General features: G+C 34.8%; 1 protein-coding gene across 48 annotated transcripts in view; it reads left to right on the plus strand.

Moving 5' to 3' along the window:
• The window catches only part of RIMS2 (regulating synaptic membrane exocytosis 2), a 507,129-nt gene that overhangs the window by 405,335 nt on the left and 81,274 nt on the right, over window positions 1–20,520 (plus strand). The window contains exon 25 of one of the 48 annotated variants that reach the window (XM_031650105.1): window positions 4,957–5,373. The exons of the other annotated variants lie outside the window; for them this stretch is intronic. Coding sequence (XP_031505965.1) covers window positions 4,957–5,051 — 95 coding nt within the window. The 3' untranslated portion in view covers window positions 5,052–5,373. Of the gene's footprint in view, window positions 1–4,956; window positions 5,374–20,520 lie in introns of those variants that run through there. 48 annotated transcript variants of the gene reach the window in all.

The raw sequence follows: 20,520 nt of genomic DNA on the forward strand, positions 1-20,520 counted from the left end.
TATTTGTTTTGGTACCAGTACCATGCTGTTTTGGTTACTGTAACCTTGTAGTGTAGTTTGAAGTCAGGTAGTATGATGCCTCCAGCTTTGTTCTTTTTGCTTAGGATTGTCTTAGCTATGCGGGCTCTTTTTTGGTTCCACATGAACTTTAAAGTAGTTTTTTCCAATTCTGTGAAGAAAGTCAGTGGTAGCTTGATGGGGACAGCATTGAATCTATAAATTACCTTGGGTAGGCCATACTGGTTTTCATAGAAGCTGTACAAGTTTATATTCCTACCAGTAGTGCACAAGAGTTCTAATTTCTTGAGATCCTTGCCAACACTTAATGTTTTTTGTTTTGGGGGGGTTTCCAATAATAGCCATTCTAATGAGTATGAGGGTGGTATCTCATTGTGGTTTGGATTTGCATTTCCCTAATGATTAGTGGTATTGAGCATCTTTTCATATGCTCATAGGTCATTTGTATATCTTCTTTAGACAACTGTTTATTGGAGACCTTTGCCCATTTCTTAATCAGGTTTCGGGGGGTGTTGTGTTGAGTTAAAAATAAACTTTTTTAAAATAGAAAATTATAAGCAGGTTTTTTCAATCTTAGGAGTCATCTGGCTGGGCATGGTGGCTCACGCCTGGAATCCCAGCAGTTTGGGAGGCCAAGGAAGGCGGATCACCTGAGGTCAGGAGTGCAAGAGCAGCCTGGCCAACATGGTGAAACCCCATCTCTACTAAAAATACAAAAAGTAGCTGGGCATGGTGGCAGGCACCTGTAATCCCAGCTACTTGGGAGACAGAGGCAGGAGTATTGCTTGAACCTGGGAAGCGGAGGTTGCAGTGAGCCGAGATGGTGCCACTGCACTCCAGCTTGGGTGACAGAACAAGGCTCCATCTAAAAAAAAAAAGAAAAAAGAAGAATCATCTGTGTATTAACAATAACATGTATTATAACTTATTTGCACTTGTTCAAATCCCATCAGACTATAAATTTCTTGAGGGAAGCAGTTATATCTGATTCATTTGTACATCTCTGGTACCTAAGATAATAGTTGATATCTACAAAATACTCAGTATTTGTTGGAATGCATGTATTAATAAATGAGTGAACAAATGAATGAATAACAATTTAATTAATCTCTTATAGAGAAGGTAACTTGAAACTGTGTTCCTCAAATTATTAAACTGATACATTGATGTTTTGAAGCTATAAATGATCATATGGATATATGTCAAGTGTTTCTTATTTATCATCTCATATTCTAGTGTTTCATTATTGTTTATGGAAATAATAAGTAGAACTCTTTAAAGCTTTTGTTAAGGAATATTTACATCTACAGCTACAAATGCAAATTATCTTGAATTATCCCGTTCCAAACATGAAGGTTGTAGTCATAATCAAATTATCAATAATTTGCTAATGTTTTCTTATGGTATTTTAATCATTTCCCTAAGCCACAAATTTTATTCATACATTTTTTCATTAAATAAACATTTTTATCAACTACACTATTTGTAAGATTCATTTTAGTGGATGCCATGGAAGACAACTTGACAAAACATTGTCCCTACTATCTCATAGCTTCTCTATTCTTAGGATGTTAAAATCTACTAGAGGAAATGAGTTGTTGGCTTGAGTAAACATAAAACAACGTGGAACATGATGAGGATTAGCAAGATTCTGTAAGGGAGTGTGGCAGAATGGAGAAAACATAAATTTTAGAGTTCAAGCAGGCCTGAATTCAGGTCCCAATTCTGCCACATGGGCAAGTTACTTGACTTCTCTGAATCTCTATTTCCTCAGCTTTAAAAACTATGGACTCTATCATCCTACTTCATGAGGTTGTTATGAGCACTTATACTAAGCACTTATAACTTTGTCTAACATATACTAAGTTTCTATTAAATGACAGCTGTTATTATTAATATTATTGTTAACATAAGTTTAGCTGTTATCATTAATATTATTATATTATCATTAATGTAATAGTGGAAATGATTCCTTCCAGCATTGTTGCCAGGGTACCAGTTGATCTTAACCTTGAAGTGTGGATAATGTTTACATTGTGAAGATGCTGAGAATATGGCCTGGATATTTTGGACATGGGAAATATTAGACTCAGAGATATGGAAAGGTATCTTATGTATGAGCAGGCAGAGAGTATTTGACACATAGTGATAAATGAGACTAGCAATAGAGATTGGGGCCGGATTACAAATCATGTTTGTTGAGGGAGTTAGAGCCATAGGGCTGGCAATAGGGATCTATTGTAGAATTTCAAGCAGGGTCATGACAACATAAATTAGAAAGATTTTATCAATAAGAAAGACTAGAGATCAAGAATAAGAGACTTTTTTAATTAAAGTAGAAATGATGAGGGCATGATCTATGGTGTATTAGTTTCCTATTGAGGCTATAACACATTATCATTAACTTAGCAACTTAAAACAATGCACATTTACCGTGCCATCCTAAAACTAGGTGAGCTCTACTGGCTTCTCTGCTCTGTGTCTCATAAGACCAAAATCAAGGTGTCATCCACACTCGGATTTTATCTTAAGACCCAAGGCAAGACTCCATTTCCAAGGTCATTCAGTTGTTGGTGGAGCTCAGTTCCTTGTGGTTGTGGACCTCAGGTTCCCATTTTCCTGAACACATGACCTCCCTCTTCTTCAAGCTGACAAAGGCACATTGAATCCTTCTTGTGCATTTAATCTCTCTGACTATCCATTCTGCCTCATCCCTTCTGCCTTCCAGTCAGAGAAGGTTCCCTGCTTTTAAGGGCTTATGTAATTAGATTGGGCCCACTCAGGTGATCTAGGAAAATCTCCCTATTTTAAGGTTCATAACCTTAATTACATTTGAAAAGGTCCTCTTGCTATGTAATGTGGCATATTCCCAGAGTCCAGGGTGCAATGCATGGACATCTTTGGGGGACCATTCTGTCTACCAGAAATGATAGTATTAGTTGAAGCGGTAAAGAGATTCAAGAAATACTGTAGACATATTTTTGAAGTTATTATTTACATCCTGTATGCTTCCTGGGAGTCAATACAAATAGAAATAAATGTTAATTTTCATAACTTACCTTCCTTGACCAAAGAACACCCACCAGTTATTAAGATTTAAGCTTTTTTTCTAATATAAAATTTAGAAGGGAATTTATCAGTCATTAAAAAACATAATTAGCAATACCATGAATTTGTTGTTTAATTTTCACAACTTGAGATGTAACTATTATCATTACCATTTTACACATCAGGAAACTAAAATGCAGTTTCATGGTTGACAGATAAAGCTCTAAAGCTGGTGTTCTTTATATGATGCCCATTATTGCTAACAGTGTATTTTTATAATTAGCTTTTTTCATATTATTGGGGGGGGGGAATCTTTCTTTTCAAAATAAAAATTCCTCAGGAAAGTACTTTTAATTTAGTATAAGCTTTATTTAATTTAGTATAAGCTTTATTTAATTTAACTGGACATATTTTAAGATGTAAATAGCCAACAGGGATTGTCCATGTTAGTAATCAGTAAAGGAGTGGTAATTGTAAATAAACCATAAAGAATTTAATTCTGAGCCAAGAAACACATACAAGAAACAGAAGTCTTTAATTTCATTAAAATTTATAAGTGCCTTAAGGTTTTTGAGCATCAGAGTATAAACAGAAATGCAATTTTAAGGCCATTTTAAATGAAATCCCCATACATTCTGAATTGGTATGTGGGGCTGCTAGATGCTATTTACTCAATTGAGTCCTTTCCATGTTACCTACTAGAAAGACTTCCAAAGACACAGTTGCAGTTATTTGCTAGAAATATAATAAAATCCTAGCTAAGCAGTAATGATACTAGGAACAATGATATCAGGAGTATGGAAAAAGATAAGACTGTTGGCTCATTGTTCCCTTCGGCTTTGAAAACTATCTGGCATTGCAGACTTTATAGAATGAAAAGCACTAAGATGAATCCATCTTCCCTCTTTGATGCAGCTCTAAGTGGACAAATTCTTCTAATATTATTCTTGGATGAAGTGTTTTTTTTTAACTGACACTCTATTATTCACTGCCATATAAACATTTAATGTAACATATTATTATTCAGTAAATATTTGTTGAACTTCCACTAAGTGACAAACAGCATGGTATGTGCCAACTAGGGTCCTCCTCATATGGTATCTCTGTTCCAGTGGGAAAGACGGGCCTTAACAAATACATAAAGTAATAATTAGTCAACATTACAAAGCTTGCCTTGATGAAAAGTGCCAATGATATATGAGTGTATTGCAGAGGATACTAACCTACTATGTCTCATCTTTCTATCCACAAAGACAAATGACCTTTTGATTTAAAATCCACTGTGTAGGATCTGAATTTGTATACTGTGCATACAATGAGGAAGAGAGGCAATAGTTTCTAATGTAACCTAGGATATGCTTGGGACTAATACAGTGGAAAAGTAGAATCTAGTGTATTTCTCTTAGGCATTAAAGTTTGGTGCTGACATAAGAATGTAATTTCTGTAGCTTTTAATCCAAAGATTTAAAAGGGTGGTTTTGGTTTTGATCTTGTAATGTGAGGAATTTATTGCTTTTTACTTGAAACTTCGTAATTGCTTAGAAAGTGAGAGTAGGATATGAGAGCTGATACAGACGTATGAGTTGAGATGAGGAAATGTTCTGATGAGGAAACTGATGGTGAGGCAACATGTAATACAGAAGTATAAGAAAGAATAGAAAGAATACCACAGAGAGCCTCCAGGAAAGGCACTGTGCTCATAACTGAGGTATTGAGGAATTTTACTTCACCACCTTTCACCCAAATCCTCCTTTCCAAAGGAAATACAGTAGCCCAAAGGTAGGGGAACAGCGGCCACCCACCTCTTATCAAATCCTTTCCAGTCCCATTGACATTTGAAGTATCTCAATTTCTTGTCTCTTTTTGTCTTCCTCTTCCTACTGCCAACAGTCATTTTACCTGGAATTAGAGCCATCTGTGTGAAAGAAACGATAAGTGACCGAAGTTTTCTGATTTGCTGTCAGTCAGAATTCCTCTTCATTTAACCAGTTGTGAAATTATCTTACTGGAAGCACTAGTTTAATAAAATTCTGCTTCAATACATTAAAATAGATTTCTGTTTAAAAAAATACACATTATTTAAGAACTCTGCATTCATTTCATTTATTTCATTTGGAAAGTTTTTTTTCCCAAAAAAAGGACAAAAATGTTTTTTACACAAGTGAAAATACCTGTATTTTAAAAATAAAAATAATAAATTTAATTAACGAACAATGAAAGATATGCCATTTCAGCTATTCACAATAGCAAACACATGAAATCAACCCAAATGCCCATCAATGATAGATTGAATAAAAAAAAAAAAAATGTGGTACATATATACCATGGAGTACTATGCAGCCACAAAAAAAAAAAAATGAGATCATGTTCTTTTCAGGGATGTGGATGGAGCTGGAGGCCATTATCCTTAGCAAACTAATGCAGGAACAGAAAACCGAATACCACATGTTCTTACTTACAAGTGGAAGCTAAATGATGCGGACTCATGGACACAGAGAGGGGAACAACACACTCTGGGGTCTTTGGGAGGGAAGAGGTTGGGAGGTGGGAGAGAAGCAGGAAATGTAACTAATGGATACTAGGCTTAATACCTGGATGATGAAATAATCTGTACAACCAACCCCCATGACACACATTTACCTAACAAACCTGCAAATCCTGTACATGTACCCCTGAACTTAACATAACAGTTAAAAAAAATACGGCATTTCAGATAACTAAATACATATGACTATATGTTTGAAAGTTCACTTCTTATTTCTAACTGAAATGGTAAACTGGAGTTTATTTCCTTTCTCAAGGAAGAATAATATTCTTTTCTTCCAAATTATACAGTATAGTGCACAATTTTAAAGCAATACAGAATCCTCTTTAAACTGTGTTCTAGGATTAATCCTACTAACTGTCAAATCTTTTTGTTTAATGTTTTATTGTGATGAAGACCAAGTGGTTTGCATTATTTGTATATTTGAATACACTTTCATATATTTAACTATGAATTAGCCTTCTTCTTCTGAGTTATCCAATCTCAATCACAATAAAATTCCCTCACAGATTTTACATATTGGATTATTCCTCTTTTTAATCATTTTAAGTACATTTATTATTCCTTAGACTTACTCCTTAGATGTGTATTTATTTTGCATTTATCTTAATGTGTAGAAACTTAAACTGGGAAAAATTGTAACATCTCATATAAAGATACTTTTTTCAGTTTTTTTTAATGGAATATTCGTGTGTGTCAATGAAACCTTATGCTGACTCTGTACCTCATTTTGAATAAGAGAACTATGTAAATTCTTTTAGTTTTAATCTGCTGTATCTTTTTGGTCCTTTATGATTGTTCCATCAGTCTTTATCTATCCTTGGTATAAACTGCTTTTTTTTCTTAAAATAGTCCACATTAAGTTTTGTCCTATTTTCAGTGAAACATTTAAATATACTAAGGTTAGTTTAGATTCCATTTTTCTCAAATATTGCTTAAAATTTTAAATAGAATATCAGACTAACACTAAGCACTTAGATTTTTTAAAAGTATACAAATTTCTAAATATCCATTCAATTATGATTAACTGTGTTTCTATTAAAGAAAAATGGTGTTGTGCAGGCACTATGGAAAATTTAAAAATTACACAAATTACATAAAAGTTAAACAAATCATAGACTTACTCTCAGAAAGCTTAAAATCTATTAGGGAAGAGATGTTAGATAGCCTATTAGTAGCACAAAATGCTGTAAGATTTCAGAAAGATCACTTCTTACTGGAATGGTATTTTGGATGGCTTCTTGAAGGTTTGTAATTTGAGCCAGACTTCAAAGAATAAGTCATATTTCAATGAAATGAGATAGGAATGCACATCAAGCATAGGGAACTTCAGAAGTATAGAGTAAGTTCAGAAAAACATTTAGTATGCAGCAGAGAAAGACAAATGATCTAATTTGATGAAAGTATTGGTTTCCAAACTTTTTATTTAAGCAATTGGAACCCATTTAACTTTAAGAAGCACAGGACAATACAATCTCTAAGGATGTCTTTAGAGCACACTCAAGGAACTAAAACTATGTTCAAGACCTCAAGCATAGAGTATAAGAGATAGAGTTATAAATATAAACTAGAGTCATACAGTTTTATATTTATAACTCTATAAAAATTTATATTTATATATAAATATACTCTATAAATATATCCCAACCTTCCCTTCTGAGTCCCCAAAGTCCATTATATCAATGTTATGCCTTTGCATCCTCATAGCTTAGCTCCCACTTATAAGTGAGAACATACAATATTTGGTTTTCCATTCTTGAGTTACCTCACTTAGAATGATGGCCTCCAGCTCTATTCAAGTTACTGCAAAAGACATTATTTCATTCCGTTTTATGGCTGAGCAGTATTCCATGGTGTGTATATACCACATGTACCTACTCATTGGTTGATGGGCACTTAGATTGGTTCCATATCTTTGCAGTTGCAAATTGTGCTGACATAAACACCTGTGCATGTATCTTTTTCATATAATGACTTACTTTCCTTTGGGTGGATACCCAGTAGTGGGATTGTTGGATCAAATGGTAATTCTACTTTTAGTTCTTTAAGGAATCTCCATACTGTTTTCCATAGTGATTGTAGTAATTTACATTCCCACCAGCAGTGTAAACATGAAAAAGTGCTCGTCATCACTGGCCATCAGAGAAATGCAAATCAAAACCACAATGAGATACCATCTCACACCAGTTAGAATGGCAATCATTAAAAAGTCAGGAAACAACAGGTGCTGGAGAGGATGTGGAAAAATAGGAACACTTTTACACTGTTGGTGGGATTGTAAACTGGTTCAACCATTATGGAAAACAGTATGGCGATTCCTCAAGGATCTAGAACTAGAAGTACCATATGACCCAGCCATCCTATTACTGGGTATATACCCAAAGGATTATAAATCATGCTGCTATAAAGACACATGCACACGTATGTTCATTGCGGCACTATTCACAATAGCAAAGACTTGGAATCAACCCAAATGTCCATCAGTGACAGACTGGATTAAGAAAATATGGCACATATACACCATGGAATACTATGCAGCCATAAAAAAGGATGAGTTTGTGTCCTTTGTAGGGACATGGATGCAGCTGGAAACCATCATTCTCAGCAAACTATGCAAGAACAGAAAACCAAACACCGCATGTTCTCACTCATAGGTAGGAACTGAACAATGAGATCACTTGGACTCGGGATGGGGAACATCACACACCAGGGCCTATTACGGGGAGGGGGGAGAGGGGAAGGATTGCACTGGGAGTTATACCTGATGTAAATGACAAGTTGATGGGTGCTGACGAGTTGATGGGTGCAGCACACCAACATGGCACAAGTATACATATGTAACAAACCTGCACGTTATGCACATGTACCCAAGAACTTAAAGTATAATAAAAAAAAAAAGTGTTCTGTTTTCACCACATCCATGCCAACATATATTGTTTATTGACTTTTAAATTATGGCCACTTTTGCAGGAGTAAGTGGATATTTCATTGTGGTTTTAATTTGCATTTCCCTGACAATTAGTGATGTTGAGCATTCTTTCATATGTTTGTTGGCTATTTGTATATCCTTTTTTGATAACTGCCTGTGTTTTCTGACCACTTTTTGTTGGGATTATTTGCTTTCTTCTTGCTGATTTGTTTGAGCTCTGTGTAGAGTCTGGATATTAGTCCTTTGTCAGATGCAAAGTTGGTGAATATTTTCTCCCACTCTGTGGGTTAGTCTATTTACCCTGCTAATTATTTCTTTTGCTGTACAGAAGCTTTTTAGTTTAACTAGGTCCCACCTATTTATCTTTGTTTTTGTTGTATTTGCTTTTGGAGTTTTAGTCATGAATTATTTGCCTAAGGCAATGTCTGGAAAAGTTTTTCCAATGTTGTCTTCTAGAGTTTTTGTGGTTTCAGATCTTAGATTTAAGTCTTTGATCCATCTTGCATTGAGTTTTGTATAAGGTGAGAGGACCCAGTTTTATTCTTCTACATGTGACTTGCCAGTTTTTCCAGCACCATTTAGTGAATAGGGTGTTCTTTTCCCAATTTATGTTTTTGTTTGTTTTGTTGAAGATCAGTCGGCTGTAAGTATTTGGCTTTATTCCTGGGTTCTCTATTCTGTTCCATTGGTGTAGGTACCTATATTTATACCAGTACCATGTTGTTTTGGTAACTATAGCCTTGTAGTATAATTTGAAGTTGCATAATGTGATGCCTCCAGATTTGTTCTTTTTGCTTAATATTGTTTTGGCTATGCAGTCTCTTTTTTGGTTCCATATAAATTTTAGGATTTTTTTCTGTCTATGAAGAATGATGATGGTATTTTGATGTGAATTGCATTGAATCTGTAGATTGCTTTGGGCAGTATGGTCATTTTCACAATATTGATTCTACCCATTCATGAGCATGGGATGTGTTTCCATTTGTTTGTGTCATCTATGATTTCTTTCAGCAGCGTTTTGTAGTTTTCCTTGTAGAGGTCTTTCACCTCCTTGGTTAAGTATATTCCTAAGTATTTTATTTTCTTTGTGCAGCTCTTGTAAAAGGGATTGAGTTGTTCATTTGATTTTCAGCTTAGTTGTCATTAGTGTGTAGCAGTGTTACTAATTTGTATACATTGATTTTGTATCCTGAGACTTTCTTGAATTTGTTTATCAGATCTAGGAGCTTTTTGGATGAGTCTTTAGGGTTTTCTGGGTATACGATCATATCAGTGACAGTTTGACTTCCTCTTTTCCAATTTGAATGCCCTTTATTTATTTTTTAATCTGCTCTGGCTAGCACTTCCAGTACTATGTTGAATAGAAGTGGTGAAAGTGGGCATCCTTGTCTTGTTGCAGTTCTCAAAAGGGATGCTTTCAACTTTTCCACATTCGGTATGATGTTGGCTGTGGGTTTGTCATAGATGGCTTTTATTACTTTGAGGTTTGTCACTTTTATGCCAAGTTTGTTGAGGGTTTTTATCAGAAAGGGATGCTGGATTTTATCAAATGCTTTTTCTGCATCTGTTGAGATGATCATACGATTTTTGTTTTTAATTATTTTTATGTGATGTATCACATTTATTGACTTGTGTAAGTTAAACCATCCCTGCATCCCTGTTATGAAACCCACTCAGTCATGGTATATTATCTTTTTGATATGCTGTTGGAGTTGGTTAGCTAGAATTTTGTTGACGGTTTTTGCATCTGTTAAATACGTTCATCAGGGATATTGGCCTGTAGTTTTCTTTTTTTGTTGTTGTTAAGTCCTTTCTTGGTTTTGGTGTTAGGGTGATACTGGCTTCATAGAATGACTTAGGGAGAACTCCCTCTTTCTTTGTCTTTTGGAATAGTTTCAGCAGGATTGGTACCAAATTGTCTTTGAATGTCTGATAGAATTGAGCTGTGAATTCATCAGTCCTGGACTTTTTTTGTTGTTGGCAATATATATAATTTACTGATTCAATCTCATTACTTGTTATTAGTCTGTTTAGAGTTTCTGTTTCTTCCTGATTTAAACTAGGAGAGTTGCATATTTTCAGGAATTTGCCCATCTCCTCCAGATTTTCCAGTTTGTGTGTGGAAAGGTGTTCCTAGTAGCCTTCAGTAATCTTTAGTATTTCTGTGGTATCAGCTGTAATGTCTCCAGTTTCATCTCTAATTGAGCTTGTTTGGATCTTTTCTTTTCTTGATTAATCTCGCTAATGGTCTATCAATTTTGTTTATCTTTTCAAATAATCAGCTTTTTGTTTTATTTATCTTTTGTATTTTTTTGTTTCAGTTTCACTTAGGTCTGCTCTGATTTTTGTTATTTATTTTCTTCTACTGGGTTTGGGTTTAGTTTGTTGTTTCTCTGGTTCCTTGAGGTGTGACCTTAGGTTGTCTTATTTGTGCTCTTTCAGACTTTTTGAAGTAAGCATTTAACACAATGAACTGTCCTCTTAACACTGTTTTGGCCAGAGGTTTTGATAAGTTGTGTCATTATTATCATTCATTTCAAGGAATTTTTAAATTTCAATCTTGATTTAATTGTTAACCCAAAAATTGTTCAAGAGCAGATTATTTAATTTCCATGTATTTGTATAGTTTTGAGAGTTCCTTTTGGAGTTGATTTCCAGTGTTATTCCCCTCTCATCTGAGAAGATACTTGATATGATTTTAATTTTCATAAATGTATTGAGACTTGTTTTGTGGCCTATCATGTTGTCTATCTTGGAGAATGTTCCATGTACTGATGAGAAGAATGTATATTCTCTAATTGTTGGGAAAATTTTCTGTAAATGTCTGTTAAGTTCATTTGTTCTATGGTTTAATTTAAGTCCATTTTGTTATTGTTGTTGACTTTCTGTCTTGAGGATCTGTCTAGTGCTGTCACTGGAGTATTGAAGTGACCCCACTATTATTGTGTTTCTATCTATCTCATTTCATAGGTCTAGTAGTAATTGTTTTATAAATTTGGAATCTCCAGCATTAGGTGCATATAAATTTAGGACTATAGTATCTTCCTGTTGAACTAATCCCTTTGTTATTATATAATATCCTTCTTTGTCTTTTTTTACTATTGTTGATTTCAAGTATGATTTGTCTGATATAAGAATAGCTACACCTGCTCACTTTTGGTTTCCATTCTTGTGAAATATCTTTTTCCACCTCTTTACCTTAAGTTCATGAGAGTCCTTATGTGTTAGGTGAGTTTCTTAAAGATAGCAAGTATTTGGTTGGTGGTTTTTTATCCATTCTACCATTCTGTATCTTTTAAGTGGAGCCTTCAGGCAACTTACATTCAACATTAATACTGACATATAATGTACTATTGTACTCATCATATTAGCTGTTACGTACTTTGTTTTTTGTTTTTTGTTTTTTGTTTGTTTTTTCATTGTTATTGTTGTATAGGTCCTGTGAGATTTATGATTTAAGGAAGTTCTCTTTTGGTATATACTGAGATTTTGTTTCAATATTTAGAACTCCTTTTAGCATTTCTGATAGTGCTAGTTTGACAGCAGCAAGTCCCCTCAGCATTAGTTTGTCTGAAAAAGACTTAATCGCTCCTTCAGTTATGAAGCTTAGTTTTGCTGGATAGAAAATTTTTGGCTGACAGTTATTTTGTTTAAGGAGGCTAAAGATAGGACCCCCATCCCTTTGGGCTTGTAAATTTTCTGCTGAGAAGTCTGCTGTTAGTCTGATAGGTTTCCCTTTACAGGTTACCTGATGCTTTGGTCTCAGCTCTTAACATTCTTTCCTTCATCTTAACTTTAGGTAACCTGATGACTATGTGCCTTGGTGGTGATCTTTTGCAATGAATTTTCCCAGAAGTTCTTGGAGCTTTTTGTATTTAGATGTCCAGATCTCTAGCAAGGCAAGGAGGTTTTCCTCAACTATTACCTCAAATAAATTTTCCAAACTTTTAAACTTCACTTCTCCTTCAGGAATATTAATTATTCTCAGGCTTAGCTGTTTTACATAATCCCATGTTTTTTGGAGACTTTGTTCATATTTTTATTCTTTTTTCTTTGTTTGATTGGATTAATTCAACAGCCTTGTCTTTGAGCTCTGTAATTCTTTCTTCTACTTGTTCTATTGTTGAAACTTTCCACTACATTTTATATTTCCCTAAGTGTGTCTTTTATAACCAGAAGTTCTGATTGATTTTTTTTTATTATATATATCTCTGGAAATTTTTTCATTTGTGTCCTGGATTTTTAAAAAATTTCTTTAATTTTGTTTTCACCTTTCTCCGTTATCTCTTTGAGTAGGTTAATAATCAACCTTCTGAATTTTTTATCTGGCATTTGAGAGATTTCATTTTGGTTTGGATCCATTACAGGGGAGCAAGTATGATCTTTCGGTGGTGTTATAAAGCCCTGTTTTCTCATAATACCAGAATCACTTTTATGGTTCCTGTTCATTTGGATAGACTATTTCTTGAAATTGTTCTTGAATTTATTTTCTATTGGACTGTGTAAATTTCTTTTTTTCCCCTCTTAAGGATAAGACTTTAATGTTTATTGTTTATTATAGCCTAATTTGATTCTTGGCTGTTTTATGTGAAGCCTCTGGATGAGTTCCTTATACAGAGTCTTTGTGTGTTGGCTTTCCCAAATGCTGCTTGTAATAGTCTGGTACTTGTTGTGTGGGCAAGTTCACTGTCTCCCATGGGGTTGGAATGACAGGAATCTCTTGAAGCTTATCTCATTTTCTCATGGTGTGTACTTTATGTATTTAATTTTTCTTCAATGTTTTATTTACTGAGTTGATGATTCAGGCTTCAGGCCAATAGGGGAGGTATCCCTTGGGTAGGCAATTGTTGTAGGTAAAGCATATGGGTAGATATAATACCCAATGGTAGACAGAGTTCCCAGACTTGATAAAGGTAACTGGAGGAGCTCTCAGTTAGGGCATCATCTAATTTAATTATTAATAAATGTTAGCTTTTAAGATGTGAAGAAGTCTGGATCATCAGGACTTAAAGAGGAAATACATGGTAGAAATGGGAGGTACCAACTGTAAAGAAACAAAGAAGAAAAAGCCCTAGTTTTCGGGCTAGCAAAGTATGGGCCACCAGCCAGATTTTACCTGCTGCTTTTATGTTTGGTTGGGTTTTTTTGCTTGATAAATAATTTTTATTTGATAAATAAAGTTTGCCCGAACACGGCCAAGTTCATTTGTTATTGTATATTGTCTGTGTTTACTTTTGTGCTCCAGTGGCTAAGATGAGTACTATCTGAGCATCTGTAGATCAAGGAAACCACATGACCCACAAAGCCTAAAATATTTGCCATATGGCCCTTTACAGAAAAAGTTTGCCTACCTATTCTAGTTGATGCTTTTGGATATTCAAACATTTATACTCCAAAAATGAGAGAAATCTTTTTGTGTTTGAGCATAAAGGGAAGTGAATATTGAAGATGTAGGGGAGGATATGACTAAGTGTGGAAATAGATTCCCAAACATCTTCTTGGATAATTTTAAAATCTCAAAATATAAGAAAGAACTTTAAATGTCACTTAGTCCAGCCAGTATTCCACCTCATACTTAATTTTCAGTTCTTTCCAAACTCCAAAAGGAGTTCTCTACTCTTAACTATGTGGATTACATGAAAATTGCCCAGTCAAGAAGTTTGGCTCCATTGTTGTGAAAGAGTGGCATTTTCCACTAAAATAACCTTGAAATGTTACCAGTGTCCATACGTTTGCTATCTAACACATTTTTTGTAGTCTCTGCATAAAATTACAACTTTCCTGCTTACTATGTCTGCTTTTAGTGCATTTAACAATGCCTCCGCTCATTTTTGGTCTTTTATTTTCTGACCAATATAAGTGTTTAAGACTGTGAAACAAGTGTAACAAATTTAATACTCATGCATGAAAGAAAAATTCTTTAAAATGAGTATTCATTTTCAGTCTTCTACTTAATTCAGAATGCTATTGGAAGACTCTTGTTTCATACCTGTTACCTAGAATTAATCTTTCTGGGTTTGGGCATTCTTCAAGAAAAATGACACAAGTAGGCAGTTAGGCTGTGCTGCTTCCTGATCTGTGCAGTTTGGGAAGTTCTGCCCTTTGTGGATAATTATAGGTTAACAATGACATTATTGTTTATTTTAATGAACACTTGATTATTTTATTGAAGTAATATTTAATGTTTTTACTATGGTTTTGATCATGAGAGTTTCTATAATGCTATGAAACATTTTTTACAGAACAAAGAAAAAAGTTATAAGCTATTGCTTTCTTAAAATCTTTACTACCTTAGCTCTTCTGATTTTTAAAATTAAATCTGATTCTAGGACTTAGAGTTTCATGGTCTAGAAGTAGTGGGTAACATTAAAGGATATATTTATTTATTTATTTATTTTGAGACAGAGTTTCTCTAGTCTCCCAGGCTGGAGAACAATGGCGTGATCTCAGCCCACTGCAATCTCTGCCTCCTTGGTTCAAGCAATTCTCCTGCCCCAGCCTCCCAAGTAGCTGGGATTACAGGCATCTGCCCACCATGCCCAGCTAATTTTTGTATTTTTAGTAGAGATGGGGTTTCACCACGTTGGCCAGGCTGGTCTCGAACTCCTGACCTCAGGGGATCCACCCGCCTCAGCCTCCCAAAGTGCAGGGATTACAGGCGTGAGCCACTGCACCCGGCCCTAAAGGATCATTTTAACCATTACTAAAGAAGTTTAGGAAAAGGAAATAGAAGTGATATTTAAATCAGGTTCTTAAACTAGTTGATAATAGGTTTCTTGGCATATTTTGTTGCGGGGTATGGAGGTTAAATGGCAAGCTGAAAGATTATGGGCTTAAAAAAGCACAAAGAGCTAAAAAATAAATTCAGGAGTAATGACAATATATTACCTTCTTAATATTGGTTTACTGCCATATTCATTTAGAAGAAAATGCGGTTTTTTTGTTTTTTTCTTGAGACGGAGTCTTGCTCTGTCGCCCAGGCTGGAGTGCAGTGGCGCAATCTCTGCTCCTGGGTTCACGCCATTCTCCTGCCTCAGTCTCCCGAGCAGCTGGGACTACAGGAGCCTGCCACTATGCCTGGCTAATTTTTTGTCTTTTTAGTAGAGATGGGGTTTCACTGTGTTAGCCAGGATGGTCTTGATCTCCTGACCTCGTGATCCGCCCACCTCGGCCTCCCAAAGTGCTGGGATTACAGACCTGAGCCACCGCGCCCGGCTGAAAATGCGTTATTTCTTAAGCCAAATAACAACGAGACAGGAGAAGCAGGAGAAGTGATAGTCATTTATTTGAACATCAGCTATATTCTTGGTACTTTGCAAAGCACTTTCTAGTTTATTAACTTTTTAAAACCCCATAGTTGCTCTTTAAAATAGATATTACGATTCCTGATTTTACTTCTTACATGAGGAAACTAAAGAAGCAACAGAAAGAAAGGTGTTGCGGGGAAGAAGGAAGGAAAAGAAACAATAAATGATTTTGAGTTAAGTCCTGCTAAAATTGTGAAGCTGGAAAATTTTCTGATATTCTCCACTTTCTGTTCTCTTTGAATAGGGCTGCCTTCCTTTCTATACCTGATCCCTATTAAGTGTTTTCAGATACTTTCACCCTTTTTATTTTCTCAGGAACTAATTGGCTAATACATTTCCATTAAGATACAGAAGGGTTAAAATGCTTAAGTACTCTCTGCAAGTATTTGAAAACTCTTAAGCCAAAATAGTGAATTTGTAAAGGAGATTTTAGTCATTGACAAGTAGAGAGAAAAGTCTGTAGAGACAGAGAGTCTTCCTGTATCTCCAAAATCACCTCTACGATGAATATGTACTCTTCTTTCTTGTACATACACCAAGTGCACCTTTGAAGAGCTGCCATTTTCGTTAAGCCGAAAGATGGGTTATCTGCTAAAATATAATTGCTTTAGCATAAAGAGTTTTCAACAAGTTTTTTTTTTTCCAGAATTATCTGTCATTTATTTCCTACACTTCAGGATCTTTATTTTCTTTCTTTTTAAAAATTTCCTGTTAACTTTAAAAAATTTTGTGTGTACATATTTTTACTGTAGGTGTATATATTTATGGGGTATGAGGCATTTATTTTGATACAGGCATATAATATGTAACAATCATATCAGGGCAAATGGGGTCTCTATCCCTTCAAGCATTTATCCTTTTATTGTGTTACAACGAAATTATACTCAGTTATTTTAAAACGTATAATAAATTATTGCTGACTGTATTCACTCCATTGTGCTAAACTAGATCTTATTCATTCTGTGTGTTTTTGTACCCATTAACTGTCCCCACTTTCCTTTTCAACAGCTTTTAAGGGGCAATAAGAAACACTAAAACTTCTCCAGTTACATTACTGAAAAATGAGTCCCCAGACCACATTGAAACTTACTCATAAAGGTGGATTTTGAAGAACAGAGGCTAAAAGAGAAAGAACAAGTAAAGAAAAGTGTATCATGATGAGTCATATAAAGCTTTCACACCTGAGAGGAATTCTTTTTGTAAAAATTGAAGAAGCATCACCAAACAGGCCTAGTAATCGCTAAAGATTCTGGTTGTCACAGTTTCTAGAGGTGGCCGGTCACTGATGCATGCTCTCTTCTTGCGTTTTTCTTTTCCTCAAAGACTGAAAAGAACTGAGTCAAGTTGCATAATTTTCTTTATATTAGGACATGCTGTAGTAGGATGTGGCTATGTCCAAAACTGGTCCTACTCAACTTCTCAGGATGGCACATTCATATTATCATTCTCTCTCTATTTCTCTATCTGCAGTTCTGTCTGAAGCAGGAATTATAACAATCTCGAGTTCCTCACACCATTGTTTCACAGTTTTATATCTGTAATTCTAACTTGCTTATACCTGGGCTACCTTGCATTGACTCCTGGCAATATGTACTCCCTTACTTCTTGTTTCTTGGCTAATACTGATACAGCTTTGCCTGTATCTCCAACTCTGGCTTTTTTCCTGTCTTCCATTCAGACCTCATCAAAATAAGTAAGATAATTGGTAGAGTCCCTAAGCATTTCCCTTCTGATTGTAATAACAAGCTGAATCAGGATCCAACCTAGAAACCATCTCTGATTGTATTATAAGCTGGACCACCTACCACTATCAACATCATCATACTCCCCAGACTATTCCTGCACAGCATTACTGACCTGGCATCAAATCATAATGAGCATGGTTCCATTCTCCCAGGCTTTAATCCTGGTCCTCAAACTATTGGTTTATTTATTCTATCCTTGCTGTGAAGTTATAGTAACCATAGTAACAGTACAGTATCTTCATAGCTTTGGAGAGTCAAGCTAAGCCTTTTTATAATGAAGAAAATATATTTAAACATTGTATGCCAATGAAAATGATTCATATAATTATATATTAATATATAATCATATATTTTTATATCATTATATATGATAGTGAAAGAAAAAATGAAACATAAATAATTGAATGACAGCCATATTCTTTCCACAAGACTTTCTCAATATTTATGTAGGCTATAGAAGCTATGAACTTGTACCTAAAAGATATAAACGGCACCAGGTTTTATGTACTACTCCTATTTTATCATTAGCAGCCTTTCAAAATAGTTGCTGACTAAAAGCAGTATGATTATTTGACATACCTAAGAAAGCGGCAAATTCAACAAGTGAATTTGTTTTGAAATACGTTAAGGTCAGCAGACACGTGTATAGATCACATCAATGGGTTAATCAACTCATAGATGTGTTTAAATATGTTTCATATGTTTATAATTAACTATAATTATGGATAATAATATAGTGTATTTCATTTGCATCTAGAGGAGATAACCACAATTCTTAAAACGAATTACTTTTCTCTGTGAAATAAGACTGGTAGTAAGAACATTTTGTGGATGTGAAACTGAAACAACATATTAAATGACTTTCTCAAGGTTTCATAGTAATATTAATTATGAAATAAAGACAAAAGTTAGTTCCTTGTTTAATAGTGTGGTGATGGTGCCTTTCTAGTATGAAAATTTCTTTTTAAATTTATGGCTATATTCTATATAACAGCTATTTCCATAGGGACTACATTAGGATGGCAAATTTATGTACTTCATATGTAGTATTTTTACTTTTTTCTGAACTGAGCTGACTTCTCCTTGCTTAATAAGATCTCACACATTTATGCCCAATTTCTAACTTTTACATGTTAATCAATATGAAGTGCTACTGAAAATTTTTCATAACATAAACAATTACAAAATAAAATAAATTTAAATGTTTAAATATGATCTCTTCAAATCGATCACACAGGCAAAGAAGGAATAATTACACGTTGGATTCCTAGATATAAGATAGTCTGCTATTTTCAAATGATCATATAAGAAAAACACAAGTAAACAGATTGAAATTCACTACTAACTACATAGATATAGACTATAAATAACTCTATTGGCTATATATTGTCTGATTGTAGAACCTCCTGAGGACTGAGACCAAATTTTTTTTTTACTATAAAATGCTGGCCTCAGTGTCTATTATTAAATTAATATTTGCTAATTATATAACCATAACAAACAGAGGAAAAGTGGTATTTGATAATAGTCTCTCCATAATGCATTTCTCTTTGAGTTTGGTTCTAGACTTGAAAGAAGATGTCACAGCTTTAATTAAGAACTCTAATGATGGTGTCTACCATATGGAAGCAGACAAGAAATGAGCTAGAGTCTGGGAGACTCTGAGTTTTCTATTGCTACTATAAAAAAATGCTACAAATTTAGAGGCTCAAAACAACACAAATTTATTATTTCATACTTTCTTAGATCAGAAAGAAGTTCAGACACAGTGTGACTCAGCTGGTTCTCTGCTTAGAATCTCACAAGGCCAAAATCAAGGTGCTGGCAGGACTAGATTCCTTTCTGGTGGCTCTGGGGATAAGTCCTCTTCAAATTTGTTTAGGTTGATGGCAGAATTTCCATTACATGTAGCTGTGGGACTAAAGTCCGCATCTTCTTGCTGCCTGTCAGCTGAGGGTCATTCTCAGCTCCTAGAGCTGGCCTTCATTACTTGGCTCATAGCACCCTTCCATTTTCAAAGCCAGCAATGGTGAATCAAGTCCCTCTTATGTTTTCAGCCTCTAATCTTTTCCCCTCTGTTTCTTTCTTCTGAAAAAGCTGTGTAACTGACTCTTCCCGCCTTCTTCTTCTCTTTTAAGGAGTCAGTGCTATTAGGCCCACAGGGATAATCTAGGACAAGCTCCCAATGTTAACACCATTACCTTGTCTAGTGTTTGAATAGCCACAGGTTGGAATCTTGGGGGGACAGCTTTAGAATTCTGCCTACCATACTACCTCAACAACCGTAAGCCATATTATGTAAATGAGGTTATTTAGTTTCACATCAAAATCTACATTTTGTTGTTGCTGTTGATACTACAAGCTTTAGTGAGTTTGTATTTAACTGTTCCAGTTTTTCTATGCTTCAGGGAATTAAGAAAAAGGTACACCCCATCATGCGTACTTAAAACAGATTAGAGGAGGAATATACCAACATGGTGGTAGCAAGAGCAGTTAGCAGAAAAATCTCAAAGAAGTTCTTGGATAATAAGAGAAATTATGCTCAGGTTGTGCCTCTCCAGGTGGAAATTGTTACACCACTGCTAACTTGGGAAAATCTGGATTTTTATTTTATTTAGGAAAATGAGAGTATCTTTGCCATTGCTAAAGAATATCAAGATAATGAGCAATTCCTAAACACTGCCTGAACTGATGGGCTTAATTATTGAACCATAGTCCTGGTGTAATCAGAGACAGTGGCCTTTATTTTTTGCCTCTAAGTCATTGAACATAGGGAGCTTGGGCATAACAATAAGAATGGCTCAGATTAATCTATAAAATAGAGGTTTTTATAGTCTTCTATGAATTAAGAATCAGGATTTTCTTGGTTATATTCTTATTTCAAGGACAGCAAAATGGGGATTTTAATAGTTTGGTAATAGCAACTGC

The sequence above is a fragment of the Papio anubis genome, chromosome 8 (genome assembly GCF_008728515.1).
Source record: "Papio anubis isolate 15944 chromosome 8, Panubis1.0, whole genome shotgun sequence".
Classification (NCBI taxonomy): Eukaryota; Metazoa; Chordata; class Mammalia; order Primates; family Cercopithecidae; genus Papio; species Papio anubis.